Source organism: Rhamphochromis sp. 'chilingali', assembly GCF_963969265.1.
Source record: "Rhamphochromis sp. 'chilingali' genome assembly, chromosome: 9".
Taxonomy (NCBI): domain Eukaryota; kingdom Metazoa; phylum Chordata; class Actinopteri; order Cichliformes; family Cichlidae; genus Rhamphochromis; species Rhamphochromis sp. 'chilingali'.
The window spans coordinates 9521628-9545850 of NC_137936.1; the positions used below are offsets into that span (position 1 = coordinate 9521628).

General features: G+C 43.6%; 2 protein-coding genes across 2 annotated transcripts; one reads left to right on the forward strand and one right to left on the reverse strand.

Annotated features, from left to right (window-relative positions):
- The first annotated feature begins 1299 nt into the window (after window positions 1-1299).
- On the forward strand, window positions 1300-3245 carry mafbb (v-maf avian musculoaponeurotic fibrosarcoma oncogene homolog Bb). The gene has a single exon (XM_080891967.1). It carries the CDS (start codon window positions 1652-1654, stop codon window positions 2615-2617), a length of 966 nt encoding a protein of 321 aa, XP_080748093.1. The 5' UTR covers window positions 1300-1651; the 3' UTR covers window positions 2618-3245.
- Window positions 3246-19928: 16683 nt separating this feature from the next.
- fam83d (family with sequence similarity 83 member D) lies at window positions 19929-24223 on the reverse strand. The gene is made up of 4 exons (XM_080891593.1): window positions 23586-24223; window positions 21938-22105; window positions 21377-21501; window positions 19929-21262 (listed from the first exon to the last, which is right to left on the reverse strand). The coding sequence occupies exons 1-4, from the start codon at window positions 24069-24071 to the stop codon at window positions 20395-20397; spliced, it is 1647 nt and encodes a 548-aa protein (XP_080747719.1). The 5' UTR covers window positions 24072-24223; the 3' UTR covers window positions 19929-20394.

A 24223-nucleotide genomic window follows, 5' to 3' on the forward strand; every position in this document is an offset into this window, starting at 1 on the left:
CGTGCACTTAGGCTGTGAGCATCCTATCATTAGCACAAGCTATACCACAAAGCATCACCCCGGTCTTCTGGCGTGAATCCTGTTATGTGTCCCTGAGAAATTTTTGCTCAGTCACACTGTCTCCTCTCTTCCTCTCTTCCCAGCAAGTCGAACTCGCTGAAACAATGCCTGGCCGTTCTCAGGCAGCAATTTCTATTGGTTTTGGCTTGAGTCTTTTTACCTTGTCAGTAAAGCATTCACTATCATTGGAGTAAGCGCTGCCTGAGAGGGTCAGCTCAGGGCAGGAACATTACTTAACCCTTCGATATCCTGTGCGTTTGTGCTTTAACTCTGGTTAGCCTGGTATCTGTTATGTCAGAGCTGCTGCTGAGCTGCTGACTTCTGGTGGGATCCCTCAGGAACTTCTTTGTGATGAGGCTTTGCATCTGTAATACAGTCATATTCCCTAAAGATGTAGTTTGGTTAATTAAAATGGAAAATATATATGTATATATTTTAAAGTAGCAGTACCATTGTTTTATGCATCTAAAATGTATTTGGCCTTAAAAAATAAGCGGTGAAGACTGAACAAATATATATTTGTACATTAAAATGTGAGCTTCACAATTTAAATCTAATAACAGGAAAAGCAACAAAGCAGTGAATATACCATATCCCTATGAAAGCCACTGCAGTGTAGGCAGTTGGCCACAAGATATCAGTATTCACCTGGGTATACCAAGGAGCACAGCAATCACAGTAGGGTCAAATTAATTTTCTAACAGCATCCTGTTGTTTTCTTAATGAATAATGACGTATAAATAACCATAAATTCCTAAATTACCACAAACCAATTTGCAGCAAATTGTGACTGATGGAAAATAAATGTATGGTTCTATTATAGTTCACAACCAATATTAGTTTTTAATAGACAAATTCATTGCCGTATATTTATTCAAAATCCTTGAAATCATATCCTTATCGTTCAGACGATTATGTTTTGTTTTTATGGGTTTTTGTTTTTTTGTTCTCATGGCTCCAATTCACTTTGGTGCATAATTTTTCCTGTGGGGTGAATTGGCAATATGCGAAATAGAGGGCGGATAAAACAATAAAAATAAAGAAATTAAACACAAAAGACACTACAGAATGGAGTTTGCGCCTCTGAGCAGACCTTTATAGGCTTTGGTCAAGTGACAATCACGAACAGATCGTGTGGACTCGCTCGTAGAAGCTTTTATGCAAATCTTCCCTTTTTCATTGGAGAGCAGGGTGGAGGTGTAGACTGAAAGCCGTGACATCACACAATGCAGCTTTATGAAGAAAGTGCGCTTCTCCTGAAAAGGCAGAGTTGCGTCCAGTCTGTTGGCATCACCGGACTTTTAAGTTCCTAAAGCCAAACAAGCTGCGCGGTGCGACGTCGCAATTCAACGTAAAGTTGAAAAAGGCGCTCTCCTGTTTTTTGCTGTGATTTATTTTTCACGAGTGGTGTTTTCCCCCTTTGTGATCGAAAGTTTGGAAATACTTCATTTTTAAAAAAAATTATTATTCGGGTTTTATTTTTGGGCTGTTTTTGTTTTTGTTTTTTTTACAAGTGACTGCGATTTCACTGGCTGCATGAAATATCAGTGGACATTTGGAGCTCTTTAAAGAGACCGGCTTTCCATTTACCATGACGACTGAGGCGCATTCACACTTGGGACTGCAGAAATCACCCATGGATTTCGTCAGCGACTATGACTTGATGAAGTTCGGCGTGAAGAAGGAGACGATGCAGGGGCTGGATCGCTCTTTCCATAGACCAGACTCCGTCTCCTCCACTCCTGGCAGCACACCTTGCAACTCTGTGCCTTCATCGCCAAATCTCAATCCTAACGACCACAGAAACAACGTCGAAAACAGCCAGTTCTGGATACCCAACAACGGGGGTTATCCTCAGCAAATGTACCCTCAGGCTTTTGGCCTGACACCCGAAGACGCGATGGAGGCCCTCATCGGAGCCACAGCGCAGCAGGGACACCCATCTGCGCCCCACGGCCACAATCCGCCACCTTTCCCGGCTGATTACGATGGCTACGGCCACCTAAACGAGCCTGTCCAGCACTACCCGGGTCTTCCGGGTCACTCGGACATGCAAGGTATGCCCAACAGCCACTGCCAAGACCCATATCTCAAAGATGACATGGGGTGCGCATCCCCTGAGTCGCCGGAGGCCCAGCAGGTCCTCGGTGCGCACCACCATCTCCAGCAGCAACACAACCGCCACGACAGGCGATCCAACGCCGAGATGCACTTCTCAGACGATCAGCTGGTGTCCATGTCAGTCAGAGAGCTCAATCGGCTTCTCAGAGGCCTAAGCAAGGACGAGGTGATGCGTCTGAAGCAGAAACGCCGGACCCTGAAAAACAGGGGTTACGCGCAGTCCTGCCGCTACAAGCGCGTGCAACAGAAACATATTCTGGAGCACGAGAAGACGAACCTGCTGTCGCAGGTCGAGCAGCTGAAACATGAACTCAACAGGCTGATCCGCGAGAGGGACGCATATAAACTTAAATGTGAAAAACTGTCCGGTGCAAACTGTTACCACGAAACAGGGTCTACCAGCGACAACCCATCCTCACCAGAGTATTTAATGTGAGTTTGTAGATTTTCTGCAGAACTGAATCTTTTCCATGTATGAGGGGTGGCATGTTGGCCACCTGGTCGCCTTGCTCCTTACCAAATAACTCCACGGATTTATCAAGTTTAAAAAAAAATCTCGGGCATAAAGGACACGACTCAACTTATTGTAATAGATGCAACTAGGCAACAAGTAATGAATGGAAATTTGCGAATAAGCATGCATGCAGGACATGTATGAGATGTCTTTATTTTATACAGACATATCTGTATTTTGTCTCAGAGGACGTACTTGAAATCAGAGGATATTTGCTTTGAATAATTATGCAACCATATTGTTTTGCTTCACTTATTGTTTGATCTTCATTTTGGTGATTTTGCTTTGCTTTGCTTTTTGTAGCCAGGATTATATTTCGTGTTCATCCTTTCTTTATATAGAAAACATCTAATGTTAGAAAGCACACGTCTATTGTTTTTATGAAGCTGATTCTGCTGGACAGATGTGTTCCTTATTTGCTTTTCTTTTCAATGTAATACACAGTTATGCAAATAATTATGCAGATTTTCATTTTTTTCATCTACAATGTTTGTTTGTTGGGTTTTTTTTAAATTCATCTACTATGGATCAATAAACCTATTGTGACATTTTAAAATCGTGTCTCATCTTCTCACGAGTAAATGTTTTACCCGCGTGAAACATTTACTTCCACTTGCACATTTGTCATCGTGGCTTGCTGTAGTTTTTGGAGACATCCAAACACATTAATAATCATATACACAACATAAAAGAAAAAAAGAAAAAAAAAAAGAAGATAAATACTAGAAAAAAAAACCAAAGTCTACTATTTGTACATGCTACATAAAATAAGGGTATCACAGTATTTCAGCTAGTGCATAGTGTGTATAAATATGAAAGTAATTTGGTTCATTTGCAACTGAAAGACTATAAGCACATAAACAAAAATCTAAATTAGAGCAAAGTTCACTTTCCTCATCATAATATTCCTATTTTCTTATTCTTCCAAAAAACAAATAAGAACAAAGTGTATTAGTTAGTTTCGGCGGATGAAATGAGGAGTGGCTTTCTCTCGTTCCCTGACCTTTGCCCATCATGGAGTACTGCTTCCTGTGGGACCCCAGCATGTGAAAGCACAGGGCGCTAACTAGCCGGGGCTGTGGGGCACAGATAAAATGGAGTGGAAATCAGGCTTCCCTTCTCCTCTCTTCCTCGGACAAACACCTCTGCATTCATTAACAGAGGAAAAGAGAAACAACAACCACGGCACACTGCTCCGCGCTCTCTTGGCCAGCTTCAACAACTTGGTGTTTTGTTTTGTTTTAAATTTAAATCATTAGGAGAATTTCCTAATGAGGAATTTCCTAATCTTAAACTGATCATTCTCAGTTTAAGATTACAACAATATTTGAATGAGCGTGTAGTTCCAAGGCCAGGGTAATAATCTGTGATAAGTGGTTACATTGTAAATTGAGTTTATAACCTCTGTGATTACCTCTGCACAGAATATCTTGGAGAGTGTTTCAGTGTCAGACGAGACTTTGTTACCGTCCTCCCTTTCAGTGAGAGTTTGGACTGGCAGGTGGCTCACTTTAGTCTGGAAACCAGATTGTCTTTTCATGTGTGACCCCCACCAACAGTTTTGACCTCACCCCTCTGTTAAAGCAAAGCAGGCCTGAAGTCACAGCACAGGTGCAAAAGCACTTTCTATCTGAAAACAGGCCTAATCACAAGAGCTCAGGATATCTAGACGGCTGCGGTGTTGAATCCTAATAAAAAGGGTTAATCTGTGGCTGTCATTTGTAAAAATGAGCCTCTATTTGTGAACAATAAACAAACATGTATGCATGAACACTTCACCTATTCAGATAGCTGCTCTCGAAAAACAGAGAAAATAAAATAATTGAATGAGTTGATTTGTTTCAAATCACTGATCAAGTAAGTGATTAAAATCACATAAAAATTATTTAAAAAATTATATAAAATTTAGATTTTTCAGTGTGTAACTGCATAGTTGCGGTAGTGGAGATTTTTTTTTTTTTTTTGGTGCAATGCTCTTGTGATAATGTACACTTGCATGTTCTTCACACTGCGCACACTTATGCCTCTCACAAAAATGTGGTTTTTAGAGGAGAGTGCTTTGTTATCGGTTGTGTGTTTGCGCACTTGCGTACATCACACGTGGATTTCCAAGCAACAGTGGAATAATACAGTAGAAGTGTTGGTGAGGAAAGCGGTTTGTGGTACTGTGTGACAGTGCGCAGGGTGCCATTGTAGAAACGATTAGCCAGCTCTTTTCCCTCGCATGTGATAGGCTGTTGGGGCCTGATGTGGGAGCCTCGCGCTCCACCACCACCACCGCCGCCGCCGCCGCCACCCCCTCCTCTCCCCTCCACTCACCCCTCCCTGCCACCAACACCCTGAGCCCACAGCGCCTGAGGCTGGCTACTGAGTCAGCAGGAGGGAAAGGTGTCTGCACGGCTGTGGCATCAGAACAAGAGAGAAAGCAAATAGCAAGAGAATGATGAAGAGCAGTGAAAACGGCTTAGAACAGACATGCTTGCATTTTTTAAAAACAGCGAGAAGGAATGGCTGCAAGATGAATGATAAAGCATGCTAAAGAGGAAGCATAATCATGCCTATAATTTAAAAAAAAATCTCTACTGCAGAGGGCTTAGTTTTTACACACACACGTTATTTCATAGAGTTTAATGAGACGCTCTGTCTTAATTTAACCAGAACACACTTTTACACACACACAGAGAACCTGAAGGAATGGTGTGCAGTGGAAACACTCGGACGGATTCATCATAAGCAGTTGAATGTGGTGCCAACCTCTTGCCTGAGTGCTAGGGTTTGCCAAGACTTGGCTGTGTCTCAGACAGCGGACACAGACAGTGGAATGCTGCAGCTACTCACCATTGTGTGCATGGGAGAGGCACAGGAATGCAGGCTGCCAGGCTTCATACACTAACACAGCCAGAGGCCTCGAGCCATGAGGGAAGACCCAGCCAAAAAGACCCCACAGTTGAACATCACTTATCACTTCCATCTGTGATATTATACCCATTCTCCTCTTGACAGTGTTACTTTGATCCAGCTCAACTGATTCTGGTGCAGCGTGACTCTTTCAACACTCAGTATCTTGTCGGGGTGGCTTCTGACTTAATGCAACAAAGCCGCTCAGAGATTAGATACCAAATGGATGTTTTGCTCAAATCAAGTCACAATCATTTGATCAACTGAGCAAATGTTTAAACACTGTTGATCAATCAGTGAATTCTACCTTTACAGTAATGATTTTCGCTAATCTTCCGTAGCTAAATGTCAGCTGGCCAGACGCTTGACCTCTGACCCCTCACCCCCAAATAACAAACCAGTTCCAGCCTGAGCCAGTTTTTTCACGGTTGTTTTGCAATAGCAAAGCCTCATACTGAGCGATCGTCGCTAAGAGCGACTTCACGTGAAGTGCAGAGCAAAGGCTGGGATGGAGGACAGGATGGACGACGGGCTTCCTCTTTCACTTCCTATATGAGGGTCCAGTCAAGTGACTCTCTGTGAGAGTGTTAGCCTGTGTGTCTCAGGAAAACGCAACTTCGATGGCTGTGGTTTCCGCTCAGGATGTCCAGTCGTTACTGCGCACAGTTGTGACACTGTGAATCATGCAGCGATCACACACGCACACAGGCATCTCCATGGACATAGCACACATAGAGACATGCGTATGCAAATCCAGGACTTTGCGTGTGCGTGCGCCTTCTTGCTCTCTCACACACACTTTTTTAAAATAAAATCATGTGATTGTGACGATCTTTTTTTTTTTTTTTGGTCAGAAGTATATTGTCGTGGCTGCTGATTACAACAGCAGTTTCACCCCCCCCCCCCCCCCCCCCCCCCCCCCCCACCGTTGCCACATCCTGAATGATTCCAGTGTAATTATGATTGTACTACTGGTAATGACTAAAGTTATCACATGATGGCCTCTGAAGGATTCAACAGAGTGGATTAATATGTAGCCCCAGGAACATAATAAAGCGGTCTTATTGGCGTAATAAGGAATCTGGCTTCCTGGGGACGTTGTGTCCAACGTGTTTGTGCATGAACTCTTGGGGATCTGATAGGAAGGCCCTCTGATAAAGTGCTTGTCACGTTCCAGTGGACACCACTGAGAGAAGTCAGACAAAGTCCTGTCACATTACAGACGGTGGACTTTGGTTACAGAGCAAAGGTGATGCACTGTATGTAATAATTATACAGGTTCCTCCCAGCATGACAGAACCATTATAAAACAGCCTGAGCTTGAGGGTTCACTGTAGTGCACAACAGGGGGGGTAAATTAACTCTGCAGTTGATGTTAAAATTACTAATCATTTTACTTGCATGGTTAGAATTCCACATGTTAACTTTCCTTCCTTTCATGGATACGCATGGTTTCATGAAGGTCGAAGAGAAGAGAAGAGAAGAGAAGAGAAGAGAAGAGAAGAGAAGAGTCTTTCCCTTTCAATCCCTGCAAGGATTTCCTGTTCTGTTTTATGGGGGTCATACAGCTGGCAGGCGCCCTCCTGTTTCTGTCCATAATGATGACAGGCATCCATTAGTGCACAGTAGAAACACGAGTCACCGAGGTTAAGTCAGCCCCCCCCCCCCCACGACAGCCTCTTCCCTTTCCACTGCGCCTGGACCCCAGTACACTACCTACCTATCTAGGGAAGATAATTGTAGCTCACAGTTGCTGTTGACAAAGCTTTGCTGATTAAGGGTCAACTGTTGCTCAGACACCAGTATGTTTAGCACAACCTGGAAAGCGGGTCCAGCCCCTGGGGACGTTATTGGGTCTCTGGTCTATAACATACTTGCATCCGGGAAAAGTAAAGGGGTCACTCTGGTTTTTGGGAAGAGCCCAGCAGATGAGAAAATAAACACTTCTGGCTGTTGTTAGGAAATGAAAGACAAGAAACTGCTTTTTTTTTTTAGTGGGGGTGTTAAAGAGAGCAGGAGTTTCATGGTCTTGACCTCATATTTTACATTGTGCTTAGAGGAATGAGATGAAGAAAAATAAACAGTGTGGCTGTAGTGTCATACATTTGGTGAAGTCTAAGAGGCCTCCCTGGAATTGGGTGTGTCACTCTCCCACTAATGTGTCACGTTATCATCTCCCTTGTGTCAAAACTCTTCCTTCGTGTTTCACAGAAGGCCTTTGGCTGAGCTTAAAGTCATATTGTTTCCCCCTCTGGCTGATTTTAGCACCGCTGTCTGCATTATATGCAGCTGGAGGACTTGGCAGAGAACTGTTCACACACCCACTCTTTGATTCTTTGGCCATCTTTGTCATCATGTTCGATGTGACGCCTCAGCTAAAATAACTGAGGAACAACCAACTGTGTGCTGTGGTTGGAGTGTCAAGGAGAAAAGCTTGTTATTGGGCAACCCAGAGCTTATAAGGGATCTATTTAAGGGGCTGCAGGCCTTTATCCTACAGTGAACCCATGTACTTGTTTGCTCTGTTTGTGGCCAAGATACAGGAAGTACTTTGTTCTGGCTTCTGTAATAGCAGAGAGAGAAAACCCAACTTCTCAAAAAGAAAAGAAAGAAAGAAAGGTTACAAGAAAACAAAGTCGACTGGGTGTGTGATAACAATTCCCACTGAATTTAAGATATATTGCACTCGCAATAAAGCGTTCGAGGCTGCCAGCAGTCACGTCAGTCTAACAAATCTGGTTGTCTTTCACCGCGATGGCTGCAAGCAGAAGTAAAAATTGCATGATGAAAAGTAATGAATGCAGACAATGCATGCAAAAAATATAACTTTATGGCGTTAAACCTCCAGTAACAGTTTTTGTTGGTGTTTTTGCACCAAAGCACAGTGTGAAAACAGCAGGGCCACGTTACCTGCTTTAGATCAACATATCAAACTTATTAGTTAACAGATCCAACTGATACAGGGCTTCATTTGGAGCTTTGGGTTTTACAATCAAGCATATATTCACTCACTATGTTTGTTTCTACAAAATATACACCTGAGAATAGTTGACGTGTTTAAGTTTGGACCAAAGTGGTGGTCTGACTTTGAGATACTTTAAGAAAAAATATTGATTACAGCAGCCTTAAGAGCTTTTGTGAAACTGTCCAAGGGGCATGTGTATTCAAAACTTTCTCAAGCTATATCTCTTATTATTGATTATTATGAAATGCAACTGATTTCCACTGCCTTTAAAAGGCAAACAAGAGCTTGGAAGGCACTGACGTATAGTCGCAAATCATTTTTAGAAACGCAGCAAACCAGCGAAAAAGAATCGAATGCGATTAGTGTAAAGGAACACACCGCCCACACGTGGCTGCACAGTATCCTGCAGCACCTCCGAGCTGTAGACAGTGGGAGTTTGTGCCCTCTGACATGTAAACCCTGAAAACCTCAGCCTGCGCTGGCTGAGAAACACTGAACTGTCCAATTTTTCTGGGCATCCCCCCACCTGCCAGCCTCACATAAGCTTACGCCGTCTTCTTGAGAACAGATCTAACATCACAAAATCAGACAAATGAGTGAAAACGATACTGCTGCAGATAATCAGGCTGAAAACTTCAAAGCCAAGAGAGACAAAAAAAAAAGTGTTTCTGTGTCTCTGTGCTGCACTGCATCTGGAGTGAGTGTGTCAGCATGAAGTCTCTTTTTTTACAGGCAAGGTCAAAAGGTCATCGTAAGTCTGTGAGTGACAGCAGTAATGGTGAGTGGGGCTATATTTAAATCCCGTGGAGAGGGACAGCCTTGACTTACGCGTGGACCCTGCTCATCATTTTTTTCCACACAAATCTGAAACTGCTTCTTTTATGTCAAGCTGGCTTAAATGAAACCATCAACATTGTCGCAATGACAAATATTTTGAGATGTTGACTGTGTAATCATTCTCAGAACTATTACTGGTTGCCTCTGAATTAAAGGGGAACCAAATGTTACAAAATGTTCAAAGTAAATTCGTTTTTAGGTCCACTGATTTTCAGAGTAGGTTGAGAAATAGCTGTCTCACTATGGATTTTACTGGCCTGTGTGTGACAAAGTGGACTCTGCCTTTAAAGATTTATTTGTAATGCCCTGCTGAGGAGTCCGGTAGCTTTGTTGTCTCAATGGATCTGAAGGCTGAATGTGTTGATTTGTTTTGGTGAAGACAAACTGTGGTTGAACAGTAGAAGCAGTGGAAAACACGGGCATTGGGCTTTCCCACAGAATTGGCGGAGAAGACTTTGAAATAGGAGTGGCTTCTTGAAGCTTTGACAAACCCTGATTACCTGATAAATCTGTCAGAAGCCGCAGCCCCTCTATAAGAACCTGTTTTTTTAAATTATGTGCTAGTAAAACAGATCTTTAAAGGACTAATCCTTCAATCCAGAGTCAGTGTTTCATCAGCAGAATACACCTCGAGTGGTTGAATCAACGAGTGCTTCCCAAATGTGTCACATAAATGAGATTAATGAAAAACGTGTGCAGAACGACGGCGTGTTGTTGCCCTTTCAGACTAGTTTACCCCCCGGGGCTACGTTGACACGCACACGCATAGCTATCTGTGCTGCTATCTCTTTACAGTACATCTGTGTCAGCAGTGGGCTGAGGCAGGAGCATGAGAAATGGAGGCGAGCTCAGTCCTCAGTCCCACAGATAGGGGTTGTGTACTTAACTGTAAACAGTTTCTGTGTGTGTGTGTGTGTGTTTGTCTCTGTTTCTATCTGTTTTCATCACCTCTGGAAAGGTGGCATGACAAGTCTTCCCACAGGAGCAGCAACAGCCGAGAGTTGCCACCCCGCACCTTCCTCCTATCTCTACCTCACTTGATGACATGGGCTTTATCACATCTGCATCTGCTGGGCCAGTTAGTCTTTCCCCTTTGTTTAAGGATTAAGAGATGTTGCTGAACCCAGCATAGAAAGACAAATTGGGAGCTTTCTGACATCCAAGTGGCACCGATGTTTTCCTCTGTGAATAGGCTGGATTTTAGAGTCCAGCAATTATTCAGAATCTAGTTAACAGTGTGCAGAAGATCTCTCTCTTCTCTTGACTGAATCACCTCTTTGATGGCTGCGATGGACTCCCTCTCAGTCCTCAATATGGAAATGTCTTCTTTTACTCTTTAACTGCATTAAATGATGTGTCCTGTATGGCCTCTAGCTGCTGGGGAATGAAGTGGTTTGTTAGATCAACATTGAGAAAGCTGCTGAAATTTTAACTCCTAGCATAATAAACAAGAGCACGAGTCCTCCGTGATATTTCCTGCCAACTTAAAGCCAGGATGGAATAAATCTGATCCTGTTTTACTTTAGCAAAACTCCAAAACTATTTCACAAAAGCACCGACAGCATCAAAGAGGTGACGCCTTCGCTCCATATTGAGCCACTGTTACACAGAGAAGTTGACCTTGCCTTTGGCCTTTTGGCTGTCTGACAAAGCAGTCCCCATGCTGTAGTGCAGTACGGCTGTCCTCTAAATGAAAGTAGCTGAGAGGCGAAGGGCAAAGAGGCCTATGGAATATCAATGTGCGATGCTCTCAATTAAGATTAAAGCTTCGAATGGAATCCTATGGAGCCGCTTCCCTAAGAAATGCTTGACATTTTACCCTTGCTGACTCGGGATAAAAAAAAAAAGAAAAAAAAAAGTGTCCTGCGCCACCAGTACCACCACCACCGCTAACTAGCTGCCCCTCCTCGGATACGGCGCGCCTTTTGCTGAATTCATTCTGTAGATATTGACTTAGGCTGCAGTCACACTTCTGAGAAATAAGTGAAATGGATCATCTTACTGCCAGTGGATGATAAGAATACTGAAATATGAAAAAGCGTCTGGATCAGCAAAATGACAAACCACGGGGGGAAATATGAGGCAGTCATGATAAACCCTTAGAGACAAATTCCCTACAGCTAGACGTGGAAATGAGGCAAGGAAAGAGCGGGGCAGCGAGGGGAAAGGAGAAAAGAAAATATACATATCCAACATTTTAATGGATGTTCAAAACAGAGCTTCATTAATTTAAAATACATATATCCTCTCTGCCAAAAGCACGGGCAGGCTGCACGTAGATGGCTTTTATCCACACAAAACGGCAGCTGTAAGATTTGCTCAGTAAGATCTGACCTCAGTCTGATTTATTACAGGAGAAACTCGCCCAGTGAAAAAAATACATCACACTGTCTTCATTTTGCATATTTTTAGCCACTAAATATTCCTTATTTACAGGAAGCGGTGCATTGAGAAGAGCTGTGTCCCTTTTTCATTAATGCAACGTTTGAGATTGACTTTGCATTTTATTAAGATTCAGCAGATGCCTTTTCTGGGCTTCTTAGAACGTGCTGCACATTTCCGGGTAATTTACAGAGCATGATGTGTGTTGTTTGCATCTGATCTTGTAGATTTATGCTGATTACCATGATGTTTACGGTGCGCGGATCTGCCAGTATCATTACATCCGAGCTATGTAAGCATTTGTGTTTCTGTTTGATGACACTGGAAAAATACAGCGCCTTACATGGCCGTCAAATCCGAGACTTTGAATGAATAAGAGATACGTATCGGCTAAATTTTTTGGGACATATTTTTAGAACTCCTGGTGGATCTAAGCTATTGTGCATGTGTGTATAAGGTTGATCTAATATTTTAGAGCTGAAACTAAGAGAACGGGGACTGATTATGAATACAGTGTATAAAATATGATCAAAATAGAGCCTATCTTGTAAACTCCACCCTTGATAAACAGAATTCCACATCACGCTCCAACTCTGCAGTTAACTGAATCAATGCAATTCCACTTGTGCTGATCTTGCAGACTGAGGCCCTTCCCCCATCCCCCCTCTCTCTCTCTCTTTCCCTCTCTTGCTCAGTCTCTCTCTCTCTCTCCATCTCTCTCTCACACACACACACACACACTTCTGTCTCCCTCCCCACGCAGGTCTACCCATCGTAACACATTAGCAGCAGAAGCCATCACACAATCAAGACAAGGCAGCGCATGAGACGTCAGGCCAATTTGTTTCCTTCTCAGAGCTACATCACATTAGGAGGGTGGCTATACCCTTGAGCTAAATCCAAGTTCACACAGAGGGAGCGTGCTGCCGGACAGGAGGGCAGCGATGTCAGCACTTTTCAGACGGCTGCTGACATGTATCCAGCAGACTGACATGTATGAGGGGAAAAAAAGCTTGATAGTTTGAAATATGGCCTTTTGGATGTTTCTCTGTTTTTTTGTAAGCTTTTGGTGGTGTTTCCTGAGGCCTGGGAGAGAAGGAGTGCACAGTCAGAATATTTCAACAAAATAAAAATTGCCTTTAGCCAGAGGTCAGGGTGTCAAATGAAGCTGTCAGGTGAGTAAAAGGAGATGATATCAGGACATCACAGGCCTAAACACATCTGATTGGACTTCGTTCTTCGTGCTCTCGCTGGATCAGAAGACAAATGTAACTCGGAGAGGCCAGTCAATAGTTCAATTATCTGCTGTCTGTATTGGTTAATTAAACATATAACGGGCCACCTAAGGACTAATGATAGCCATCCCATTACCCATAAAGCTGAAGGATTGGGTAGAACCACCACTTGACCCCGGGCTGGATTGACTGGCCTCGGGTACGGGGTCAGAGTGTATCTAACCGTTACTGCTGTGACACTCCTTTGCCTCACTCGGTCCCCATCATATGTCTCAGGAAGTGGCTCACAGCTCTGCCAAAAAACAGTTGGAAGGGGAAAAAATGCAATTACTGCAAGATTATCATACTGCTTCCGTTTGACTTTTCTGACTGAATTCATGAATATATATGAATCCATCTTGCATCTCAATCTGAACCCACCACCCCCCCACATACACACACACACACACACACTCACATCCATGTTTGGCTGGTGGCATTTTCTTTGTTTCTTCAAAGTATGTTTTTGCAGGAAGATTAAAGAGTTACCTTGAAAAAAGAAAGTAGGAACCGTCAAAACTCTCAGCAGGCTGTTCTTGGTGTAAAAGAATAATCCCCCTAAAATTACATTACATTTCTGGGAACTTTAATGCAGAGTGCTTTGGGAAAGATGTGTTTTTCCCCAAATATTGCTGTTGTCAGGCGAAAACATGTCATTAAAAAATAAACAGCTTGTTTTTGGTTTTGCCCAACTGAAATCTTTTTTTTTATCGCTAAACTTTTTTTTAAATTTATTTAATTATCTAATTTAGTAATTATCTAATTATTGGTAATCTTTGTTCAAAGTGTGGTGCAGTCAAATATTATTACAGCTGAGCAACAGATCATTGCAACTAATATCCTGTAAAACAAATCAACATATATGACAAAATATACAAAAATGTGTTATTTGTCAGATAATGAACATCTGGATGCTTAAAAGCATATCTATCAATACAATTACTGATTCAAAAATGGAGCATTTTGGACATTTTTCACCTGCCGTCTTAGAAGCAATATATTCCCTGTGCTTTTTAATCATGACACTCTTTTGTTATATTTCTAATTTGCATTTTAAAACATTTTTTCAACTGGCTTTTATACCTGTGTTAAATAAGCAGCTATATGATGAAGAACAAGCCAATCAGCTCCAATCAGATAGGTGAAGTGAAAAGGATTATCTATTTATCAAAGCTGTAAATATACATAAATGTTAGACAGACACATGAAGTTCAAAAATAATAAATTCTTGAATAAATTCATGGAAGCAGCAAGAAGTGGCTTTAAATGGGCCAAAATGAGACTAAGGACGCTGAGTTATATGTTGGCATACAGACGCAGTACCTGCTAACGGTGTACCCATGGGGTCTGATCATACACAAGCACGAATCATGCTGATCATACTGTAGCACAAATAACTCTCAAAGCCAATGCTGGCTTTGAGAGCAAAGCTTCAGAGCAGACGGCACACTGCAGCTTGCTGTTTGTGAGCATGTGTTGTTGCAGGCCACTCGGACTGTCCATGCTGAACCCTGAGCGTCAGAACTGTACAACACAGCAATGAAAGAAGGTGGTCTGGTCTAACAGTTTCTTTTAAACCAATTGGACAGTACGCTGTACTCCTTGGGAGGAGATGTTACTTTGACATGCTACCACCTGCCTAAGCATACACCCTGTTCTCTTCTTCGTGGCAGCTGTGAGGACAGCGGGTATATTATTCTTTCAGCAAGATTATGAGCTCTGCTACAAAGTGAAAACATTCAGGAATAGTTTGAAGAACAACATAAAGTGAAAGTGATTTACTTAGCTTCTAAAATCTACCATCTGGAGGATCTGCTGCAAGAAAAGATCCACGGAAACCCCAGCTTGCACCTCGCCAGACTTAAAGACTCTGCTCTAACATCTCATTACCTCAGGACACCTTGTAAAGTCCTTATTGAATCCACATTGATAAAAACATTTAAACATTTCTTCAATTTTACTTTTTGATAAAATGGTAATTCTTGAACATTTTGTCAAATAACACAAGGACAATAGAACTGAAGAAAACCAACTTAGTAGTTCTTAAAGCTCTGCTTCTGACGTTCACGCTGAGTCCTGTACTTGTGAGACCACCTGTACCCACCCCCAGTTACACTCACACATACAAGGAACCTGTCTCTCCTTGAAGGTATCACTAACCTTTAGACTTCACCCACTGTTCTCCTTAATAGCTCAATCTGATGGATCATTTAAAAGCCCGCTGAAACAGACAGATGGGTAATGGATTGCATGGCAAATCAATGCTGGGATCAATGGAAGACATGCATCAATAAATGGATAGAGAGCTACTGAAATAGACACCGCAGTTAATGGGGGACAGCGTAGAACATCATTGTGTGGAGCACGCAGTGTAGGCAGGCTAACACGAGTCGCCCCCGGCTGATAAAGTGTCCTTTTGAATAATGCAGACAACAAACTGACAGTGGTAAGCTAAACTTAAGCTTGGCTGTTAGAGTGCGGCTGTGTTTTTTAGTCTCTACCCCCCAACGAACACACACACTGGCACTCAATCCATACACACTCTCTAAAGCTATAGGTGGCCAACGCTTGCCCAATTTCTTTGCCCGAAAGACCGGAAACATATGACTCTCATGGCACGGAAAACATACAAAAGGACACATCTGTGTTTTCTGTGCAAAAACACAGAGTCCCAGGAATCGTTTCTTTACGCACACATGAAGCATGCGAGGAAACACCAGGCCACTTTCAGTAGGAACAGGAAGTATTTTCCTCTGATAAACAAAGTGTGTTGTTATTTTTCCTATTGGAAGACAGTGTTCTGATCTGACGGGCCAGGACACATGATGATGTGGGGGAGCGGCACACCACAAGTGTTGAACTTGTGTTGGTCTCAGGTGGCACTCTGACTGTACACTGACTCATCCCCGCAGTACCGGACGCTCCAGTCTTGTGGTTTAAATGCCTAGCAGTGTGATGCATCCCACTAACTGATAACTGCATTTAACAGTGATGTCAGCTAAATTGAAAAAGACATTGTAATAAACAAATATAATTCTGGATAAACCTCAGCTTCTGCACAACCAAGTGGTAAAACGCTACAGCTGTTTCTCATGGGCTAGAGTTATAAATCTCTGGTGAATGGCTGGTTTAAGGGTGGGTGCTGAGAAGCAGCTGTACCTGTCTAAAAATAGCTCCAAGGCTGCTGCCGGACAGCGTGTTTTAAGCTCATCATGCAGTTTAGCACAAAAGTCCTATCAACAATACCTTCCACCTGCATTAGCCCGAGCGTGGCCCCGAATCAGCATTACAACACAGGAAGTGTTGTGCAAACTGAGCGTCCGCGCATGTCCCTGCGCCTGACTCATACACCCAAACAACGGCCAAATCCTGACCACATAATTCAGACACACTTCATTTTCCAATGAGCTGAGCATTCATTATCAGCGTGCGGTGGCCTGAGGCAGAACAATCCCTCCTCGGTGTAGTGACAGCCACCGGCCGCCCTGATGGAAAACAAAACACAAGGTGGCACTGAGAACACGAAACCGTTATGACAGGCCGGATTACACCGAGTAGTAAGCACATTTTATCAGTCTTTTCTTTTAGTCAGAACAGACTGAAACTCCTACATGCAGCCTGTTTTGTTAGGAATGCAGGTGCATGTGCACGCAGAGCACACGCTGTTTGTGTGAGCTGCGTGCTCACACCTGTTCGGGTGTACAGTAGGGTCAACGTAATTGCTTAATGCAGAGCCTGGCAGCGTTTATGGATGCCAAACTGCGCCTGTGGGAGTCACTATAGCCCACAATCTGACTAATGAAGGCCAAGTAATCAAGCTTCAGACTCATCAACCATGTTTGCAGTAATTAAAAGGTTTATGTTCAGGATCAGGAGAGCTGTTTGAGTCAGTGTCAGAAGCCAGATTGGATGTTTATTATTTCCAGAAGCCGAAGCCAAAATCGAAATATTTGACACAAACTCCACTGATCTAATTGTTCATTTAGTTTATATAATAACACAATCTGATCATAAACGCAGCGAGCTACAGTCTTTGCATTGACATTCGGGCACGGAGGGAGCACGCGTAAATGTACACCATGATGGATATAAATCCAATAATCAATTGTGTGCTGACTGCTGTCTGTCTGCATCATCCTAATCTATTCTGTCCTGTGGGACTGTGTGGGGCTGTGAAGAGGACAGTAGGTTAAAAACTACACGCATCCTGGTGAGAATCCCACAGAGAAATAAACACTAAATGTTGCACATAATCAAATTTTACCAGAGCAATTCACGTAACGGTTATTTTACATCTGTGATCTCTGATGATTCCCAATAATAGAGTCAATAACTGAATGAGAGCTGAACACAGTGTTTGTGTTAGGATATAATGTTACACCTTGTCTCAGACATGCTGATATCCACAAGGATTTCCTAGCAGAAGTTCGGCCTCTGCGGGTCTCCGGGGATCATGACTGACCTCATAAGGACATCAGATGCTGGCTGTTTGCTCACCATAATCTGGAAATGAACACAGTATTACAGGATCACCAGGACAAAACCAAACAAAAATATCTAAAATGAATAACCATAAGCATCATAGTTGATCAAAGTCTTCTCAGAAAGCGATGATTTATTTCAATTTAAGAAATACGTCTTTGGTGTTTCCAGAGTGTCACCTCTTCTCTGTAACAGAAGCAGAACATACAACAGACCAGTGAGCGTGCTTTAGTTAGGGACAGGGCTCTCTCTGGTGGCAGAGTTTTGCTAGTGTTACAGTTAATGTTCATCGTAAGAGGGATTCTGGTAAATGTGTTAAGCTATGCACTCTCAATTAAGAAGAAAAAAATCAATTAAAAAGCAAATCATAGCTATAGTTTTTTTTTATTCGTCCCATGTGATGAGGAATACGGGAGCTTTTCTGTTTACCAGTGAGCCGAGCCTAATGCTGTGGGTGCGCACTGCTGTGTTGTGGATCCCCCACTGCTTCCTTGATTACAGCCAGTGGTTGCTTTGCAGCAGCCAATTAAAATCAAATACCATTCTCTCACATATTACCACCATTGTATTTACTTGTAGATCAATTCCCTTCAGCTGCGCCATTTTACATAATGAATGCAGAGGCTTTTGATGTGTTTGCCTGGTAGGGGATGAACGCACCACGGGAGGAGCCGATGGAGGGCCTGCTGTTCTTACCTTTTTGCCATTTGATAGTCAGAAGGGTAGGCTTTATTAAGACTGAATGGTAATAATGTGGCGTGCTGTAAATGGCAGACCTTTGCTACCTTGATGAATCTTTTGAAATTCATCAGAAAAGTTGCATTTATCCAGGATATGTTCATTGTTATTGTGACATTTCAGTGCATTTCTCTGTAAATCCCACCTAAAGCTAATTTAGGATTTTCTCACACAACTGTTGGAACAATACCAATTTCTATTAATCTGCTAATTAGTTCATTCATTATCTGGTATTAGATGAACCATCTCAGGGGCCTTTCACAGGAACAAACAGGTACATTGCTGAATTAATAAAACAGCATGAAAAAAACCCCACACAGTACAGCCCTTTAGTAAAAAATTACAAATCCAGAGTATCTAGAGTACTTATTATAGAGGAAGAAGTCTTCAGTTTATTTGTATATTAAAAGCTGGATTATTGTTACCTGAAAACAGAGAGCATATTAATGATGCAGATGATTTCAAAGGAGCTTCAGGTAACTGATCTGCATACAGGAGAGTAGTTTCTTTTGTCGTGTTTGCCTTGAGGCAAATTGAATTGAATTTCTGTAAAGCAATGCCTCGTACGGCCCAGTAGTTAAGTAGATACTGATTAAACAAATGATCACCAGATCTCAGTCCAAGTGTATACAATCAGCAGTGCTACTTTTATTGTTATAGTGTAATTTGTCAAGTGGACTAATGTGTCTATAAAACTCTACTGCGCAATGAATAGTAAACACTGAGTTTTGCTTTAAAACATGCCACAAAAGGTTTAGTTCCTCACATTTAATCCAAGTGCATAAAGAAATGTAGTTAAACCTGAGAAGATCTCATGGCGCACACAATCATTTCATTCTCCCCTTTGTGTATTAAAATCACACGCTCCTATCTCTTCTCGGTTAAGCCATCTGCACACGTTGTTGTGGAGCAGTTGCACCTTGACTTCTCGGTGTAGTTGAACATTAGTCACATAAAGCATGGTGTGAGTAACACATTTATAACAGAGCGCACTTTCAGACCACAGCCAAGACACTGGTGTGTTTTGGGCATTTTACAGTGGGACCTTTGTGCTTAACCTTTGTGCTATACGAAGACTGAAACACTGTTTGTGCCCAGCTTAGCGACACATTAAACAAATAAACAGCCGTGATTCAATTTTTAGAGCTCTGCCCAGATGACAGCCGAGTTCTTTCTTTTTTGTGACTAAAGCATAAAAAGCTGTTGTTTCAGTTAAACTGTTACTTGTTGAGAAAAATCTCTGTGAAAAATGAATCTAAAATGGAACAGAGGAGTAAGAAGTTATATATATTTTTTAAATTCCATCTGTGTGTAAAGAAGCGTTTACTTATGATTCAACCTAATCTACACTTGTGTTCTGCGGTGCTGTTCGTTCTCCAGATCCACCCTGGACAGAAACCGTGATTGCCAGCGTAATCAGCAAAAGGTGCCAGTATCACAGATGCTGTCTCTCAGCTAATTGCATGAAGACACGGCGGTGCACGAGGCGCAGGTGCTCGCTCTTTTCGTGAAGTCACTTAAGTGCGGTTTGTCTCCTTGTGTATGCTGGAAGTTCTGAGCAAATATTTTCCGAGCTCTGTTGTCTCCCATTTAAACAGCATCGAGGATAAAAGAGACAACAAAAAAAAAAAAAGGAAATGTGGAAGCAAAGCAGCAATACAGCAAAATACTACTTTATTTATCTGCAAGGCACAGCTGCTCCTCGGGATCATGTTCCAATGTAACTACAGCAGACAAATTTGAGTTTAAAAAACAAAACAAAAAAAATAAAAAACCGTGCTTAGATTCGTTTTATCTCACACTTCAGCAGATATGACTCCATTTTAACCAGCTTAGTGTTACAATATTCACAGTAAGACACACTTATTACGTTGTCTTTGGTTAGAATTTCTGCCACGTCGATGTCAGTTGCAGGTCTGTTACCTCTTTGGAAAGGATTGTTTCAACATCGGAAGGACAAAGGATGAAAAGAAGGAGGGAAAAAAAACGGGCACTGCAGAAAATTAGACAAAGAGAATAAAGCTGAAATTCTCCTACATAAGCCAACATGATTTATTTAGCACAGAGAAACTTTGTAACATTTCCCTCCACTACCCACCACCACTAAAATCCCCGAAGACAAACTAGTGTACACATCTGGCTCTTGGCCATGTTCCCATGCCCGCACTGTCAGCAGGCATTCTGGGATTGGGTTCCTGCACACAGTCTTTGTGTATCCTCTGACTGCCACGAGCGCCAAGCCCCTGAGTCACGTTGGTGACGTCCACCAGTTCCCGCCTCTCGGACAGGGCGGTCACCATGTGTTCCAGCTTGGAGCGGATGGTTGTGTAGTGGTGCTGGCGCTCTTTGGTCAGCTTGCGGAAGCAATCCTTTAAAGTGGTGTCTGGAGCTGCCTGGGTGGGCACGGGCTGTCTGGAAGACACCAAGTGGGGAGAGGTGTCCTGGCTCGGCCCTCTGCTTATTTGAGTAATGATGCTAAGATGCTGCGGGAGCTGCAGGTCGGTCTGGCTTTCAGCCTCCGTCACCGACCGCCTCGTCTGAGTCGACACGTGGCAGGTGCTGGGGGTCTCCGTCTCTTTTTCTGCTTGCTGCTCTGCAGAGAAATGTGGAGTCGTGCTGCCAGCAAGGATCTCCTCCTGAACGTGCTGCCGCTCCATCCACTCGTCGTTTAGAGTCGAAGTGTCAGACTCTGGGCTGGCTTTATGTGGAGATGCGGGGTCACAAGGTAGCTGCAATGCTAGCGTTTGTGGCTTACGGCTGGGCGTGCTTGTCAGACACGCTGGCCTCTCACTACGCAGGTGAGGGGAGGAAGCAACTGAGTGTTTGAGGTGCTCAAAGATGCCGCTGTTGCGGACACTTGGAGGTCCGTGAGTGTTTATGGGTAGAGACTGGGCATATAGGATACGAAACTCCTCGTCAAATTTCTCAGTTATCTGACCAGAAAGCTCAATCAGGTTGCTGCTGTTTAGTTTGCCATCAGTCCAGTTGAACCTGAATTGAATTTTAAGCACATATAACTGAAGGTAAGAAGCAGACCCAGCAAGACGGATGCATAACTTTACAGTCTAATAAATCAGGAGGGCACGATGGCTAGCGGGCTCTTACCTGTAGGAACCTGTAGCCACTCTGTTTCCATCAACCAGCATGAACCTCTCGTGAACTTTACCCGTAATCCTCGCTCCAGATCTCATGTAATAAGTTGTGCCGGTTATAGTTCGCACCTTCATTTGCTGCAAAGGATTAGAGACATGTTTTGGGGAGGTTTTTGGGATGCCATCTGATGCTCATGTTGTGCACACAGAGCCATGCTTGTGGGTGGCTGTAGCTCAGGTGGCAGAGCAGGTCAGCCACTAATCAGAAGGTCGGTGGTTCGATCCCAGGCTGCACCCTGGCTGCATGTCAAATATCCTTGGGCAAGATACTAACCCCGTGTTTGCCTACTGGTGGTGGTCAGAGGGCCCGGTGGCGCCTGTGTCCGGCAGCCTCGCCTCTGTCAGTGCGCCCCAGGGCAGCTGTGGCTACAATGTAGCTTGCTATCGCCAGTGTGTGAATGTGTGTGTGAATGGGTGGATGACTGAATGTAGTGTAAAGCGCTTTGGGGTCCTATGGACTAGAAAAGCGCTATACAAATGCAGGCCATTACCATTAAACGAACCAGCTACATACCCGAAGGTCATCCAGGCGAACGTTGACATTTTTGCACATCTTGAGGAAAGCGGGCACGCACGACTGGTCCAGCAGGATGTAGACAGGGACTCTGCGCTGGGAGCAGGCCTCCTGAAGGTCCTTAAAGATATCCAGGTCTGTCAGGGAGTCTGTAACTATGGCAATCACCTGCAGTGGAAAATGACAGAGGTAATATAATAGAATTCTCTTTTCGGGGGGCCGCAGCCGTGCTCTCGCAGATGTAACACATGATTGTGTTTTCATTATTATCAAATACAAGGCCCTATTCAAACAGAGCCGTGAATCTCTGTCTGACACACTCCCTGTAATGTGTGTGCTGATGAGCTTTCTATTGACTGTGGTCTGTTACCATGGCAATCGGCAGTAACGCTTGGTCAGCAAACAAATGACTTTTATACAGGAGACAAGTAGGTGCACTGTAGGGTTTGCCTCATTTTTCCCCAGCTTTGTTTTGCACCCAGATTTCTCCTTTTTCACGAGGAGGAATGGAATTTGACACGCTGCGGTAAAGGTTGCATGTCGAGGATTAGACACGGACGTTTACATATCTTAGATTTATCGCTTCAAACTGGTGTTTTATCCACACGCAGCTTTGTCATTTGTACCACGCCTTATTTGGATGATGTTTGTGCGCGTGTGTGTGTGCTTTGGGTTGGGGGATGCTTGTTTTCAAGAGGCAGCATAAAAGCAGAGTTAAAATTCATAGAAACTCAGGAATGGGGCCGTTCCTTTGAGATGACCACCAGCAGTGCATGCTCAGTGTGTGCCGTTACAGTCAGTGGCCTTCTTTGTACAATAAAGACATTGTGCAGTGAGTGGTGTAACATTACAAAAGAACAAACAATCTTACAGCTCGACCAGGATTAGAATATTTTTAGAAGGATTGGCCCGGCTGTCGGCACATAACATGCACAACACCACCGTTAAGCTCTAAACCTGGGAGAAAATCCAGTGTTTGAAAACATTTCTAGCGAAAGAGGGAATGGAGATGAGCGAAGCAAGTCGAGGCACATCTGGTACGCAGGTTCTACACAGGCCTGAGGTGCTACAAACTCCCTCTCTCCTCGTGCAGGAATGTCTCTTTTCAAAACCAGAGGCTGTACTGACAGCTCCCGTCAGGAACATCACATTAAATATTCATGCTTTGTTTTTGTTTGTTGCATTTTTCCCCCCCGTCCTTTTAAGGTTGGTGATTTCTTCTAATACAGATTTCAAAGCACGAACTTCTAAAATTCTAAGTGATCAAGGGAGTTTCATGTGGACAATGGAGACTTTTTTTTACGTTTTCCCTCCACAAATGATGCAAAAAAGTGTCTGCATATACTGGCTTACTGACTGTGTGGTTGTTGTGGTGGTGATGGGGGGAGATAAAGCCCAGGTGATAAATGTCACCTGACAAAACCAAAATAAAAGTCCTGTTTCAGGATAATAACGCACAAATAAGAGATACTGTAGGAGGACTACTACAAAGGACTGTTTTTTTACACCATTATTTTTGCACAAACTTCAAGTGAATATCACATTTCAGTGTGATACAGGACACGCATTAAAGGACAGTTTATTTTAAGGGCATGCAAAATAGAATGAATGACAGCAGATATGTGCGTGTGCGCGGGCCTGTGCGTACCTCTCTGGCGCTTTTAATCATGCGCCTTGCAGCCTCCTTGCAGCTGTAAATGCATTCGCCGTAGCTGGGCTGGAAGTGCGCCACGGCCCGCGTCACTCCCCGGTAGGAGCCCGCTGTGAAGGCGGGCCATCCGAGCTCCAGGAGCGGCGGCTCCACGTCTGACACCTCTGGGAAATAAGTGACCGAGGAGCAGTCCAGGGTGCTACTGAGCGACCGCTCGAGCGCCTGTTCCTCCCCGTGGAAAGACGAGCACCGCGGTGACACGGCGGCGCTCCTGATCTGTTGGATCTCATCGTCCGACAGAAAGTTGGGGATCCTCTCTCTCACGAGAAAGTCCAGAAAGTTATCAAGACCCCCGGACAGCAGCTCCTCCAGAGCCAGCCGGTGCCTCTCATTGTACACTTCCTGTAGGTTCAGCTCGTCTGTCCCGCGAGGTTTTGGACCAAACCTCAGAGGTGAGTCGTCCAGGCACTGAGACAGGGCCATCGCCGCGTCTCCCGCTTCCTTTTACCTGAATCACACAGCAGCGGGCAGGTAACGCTTTGACCTGCAGGAAGGAAATTTGTATTTTGTTGCTTCCCTCCGTTCGTGCTCGACGTGGATCCGCATTGGCTGCGGGGTGGTTGTCAAACCAGAGC

Coding starts and splice junctions, on each gene's coding strand:
- mafbb (XM_080891967.1), top strand. CDS start 1,652: ATGACGACTGAGGCGCATTCACACTTGGGACTGCAGAAATCACCCATG.
- fam83d (XM_080891593.1), bottom strand. CDS start 24,071: ATGGCCCTGTCTCAGTGCCTGGACGACTCACCTCTGAGGTTTGGTCCA. Junction 22,106..23,585: donor TGATTAAAAGCGCCAGAGAG/GTACGCACAGGC, acceptor TTTCCACTGCAG/GTGATTGCCATAGTTACAGA. Junction 21,263..21,376: donor GTGGCTACAGGTTCCTACAG/GTAAGAGCCCGC, acceptor AATTCAATTCAG/GTTCAACTGGACTGATGGCA.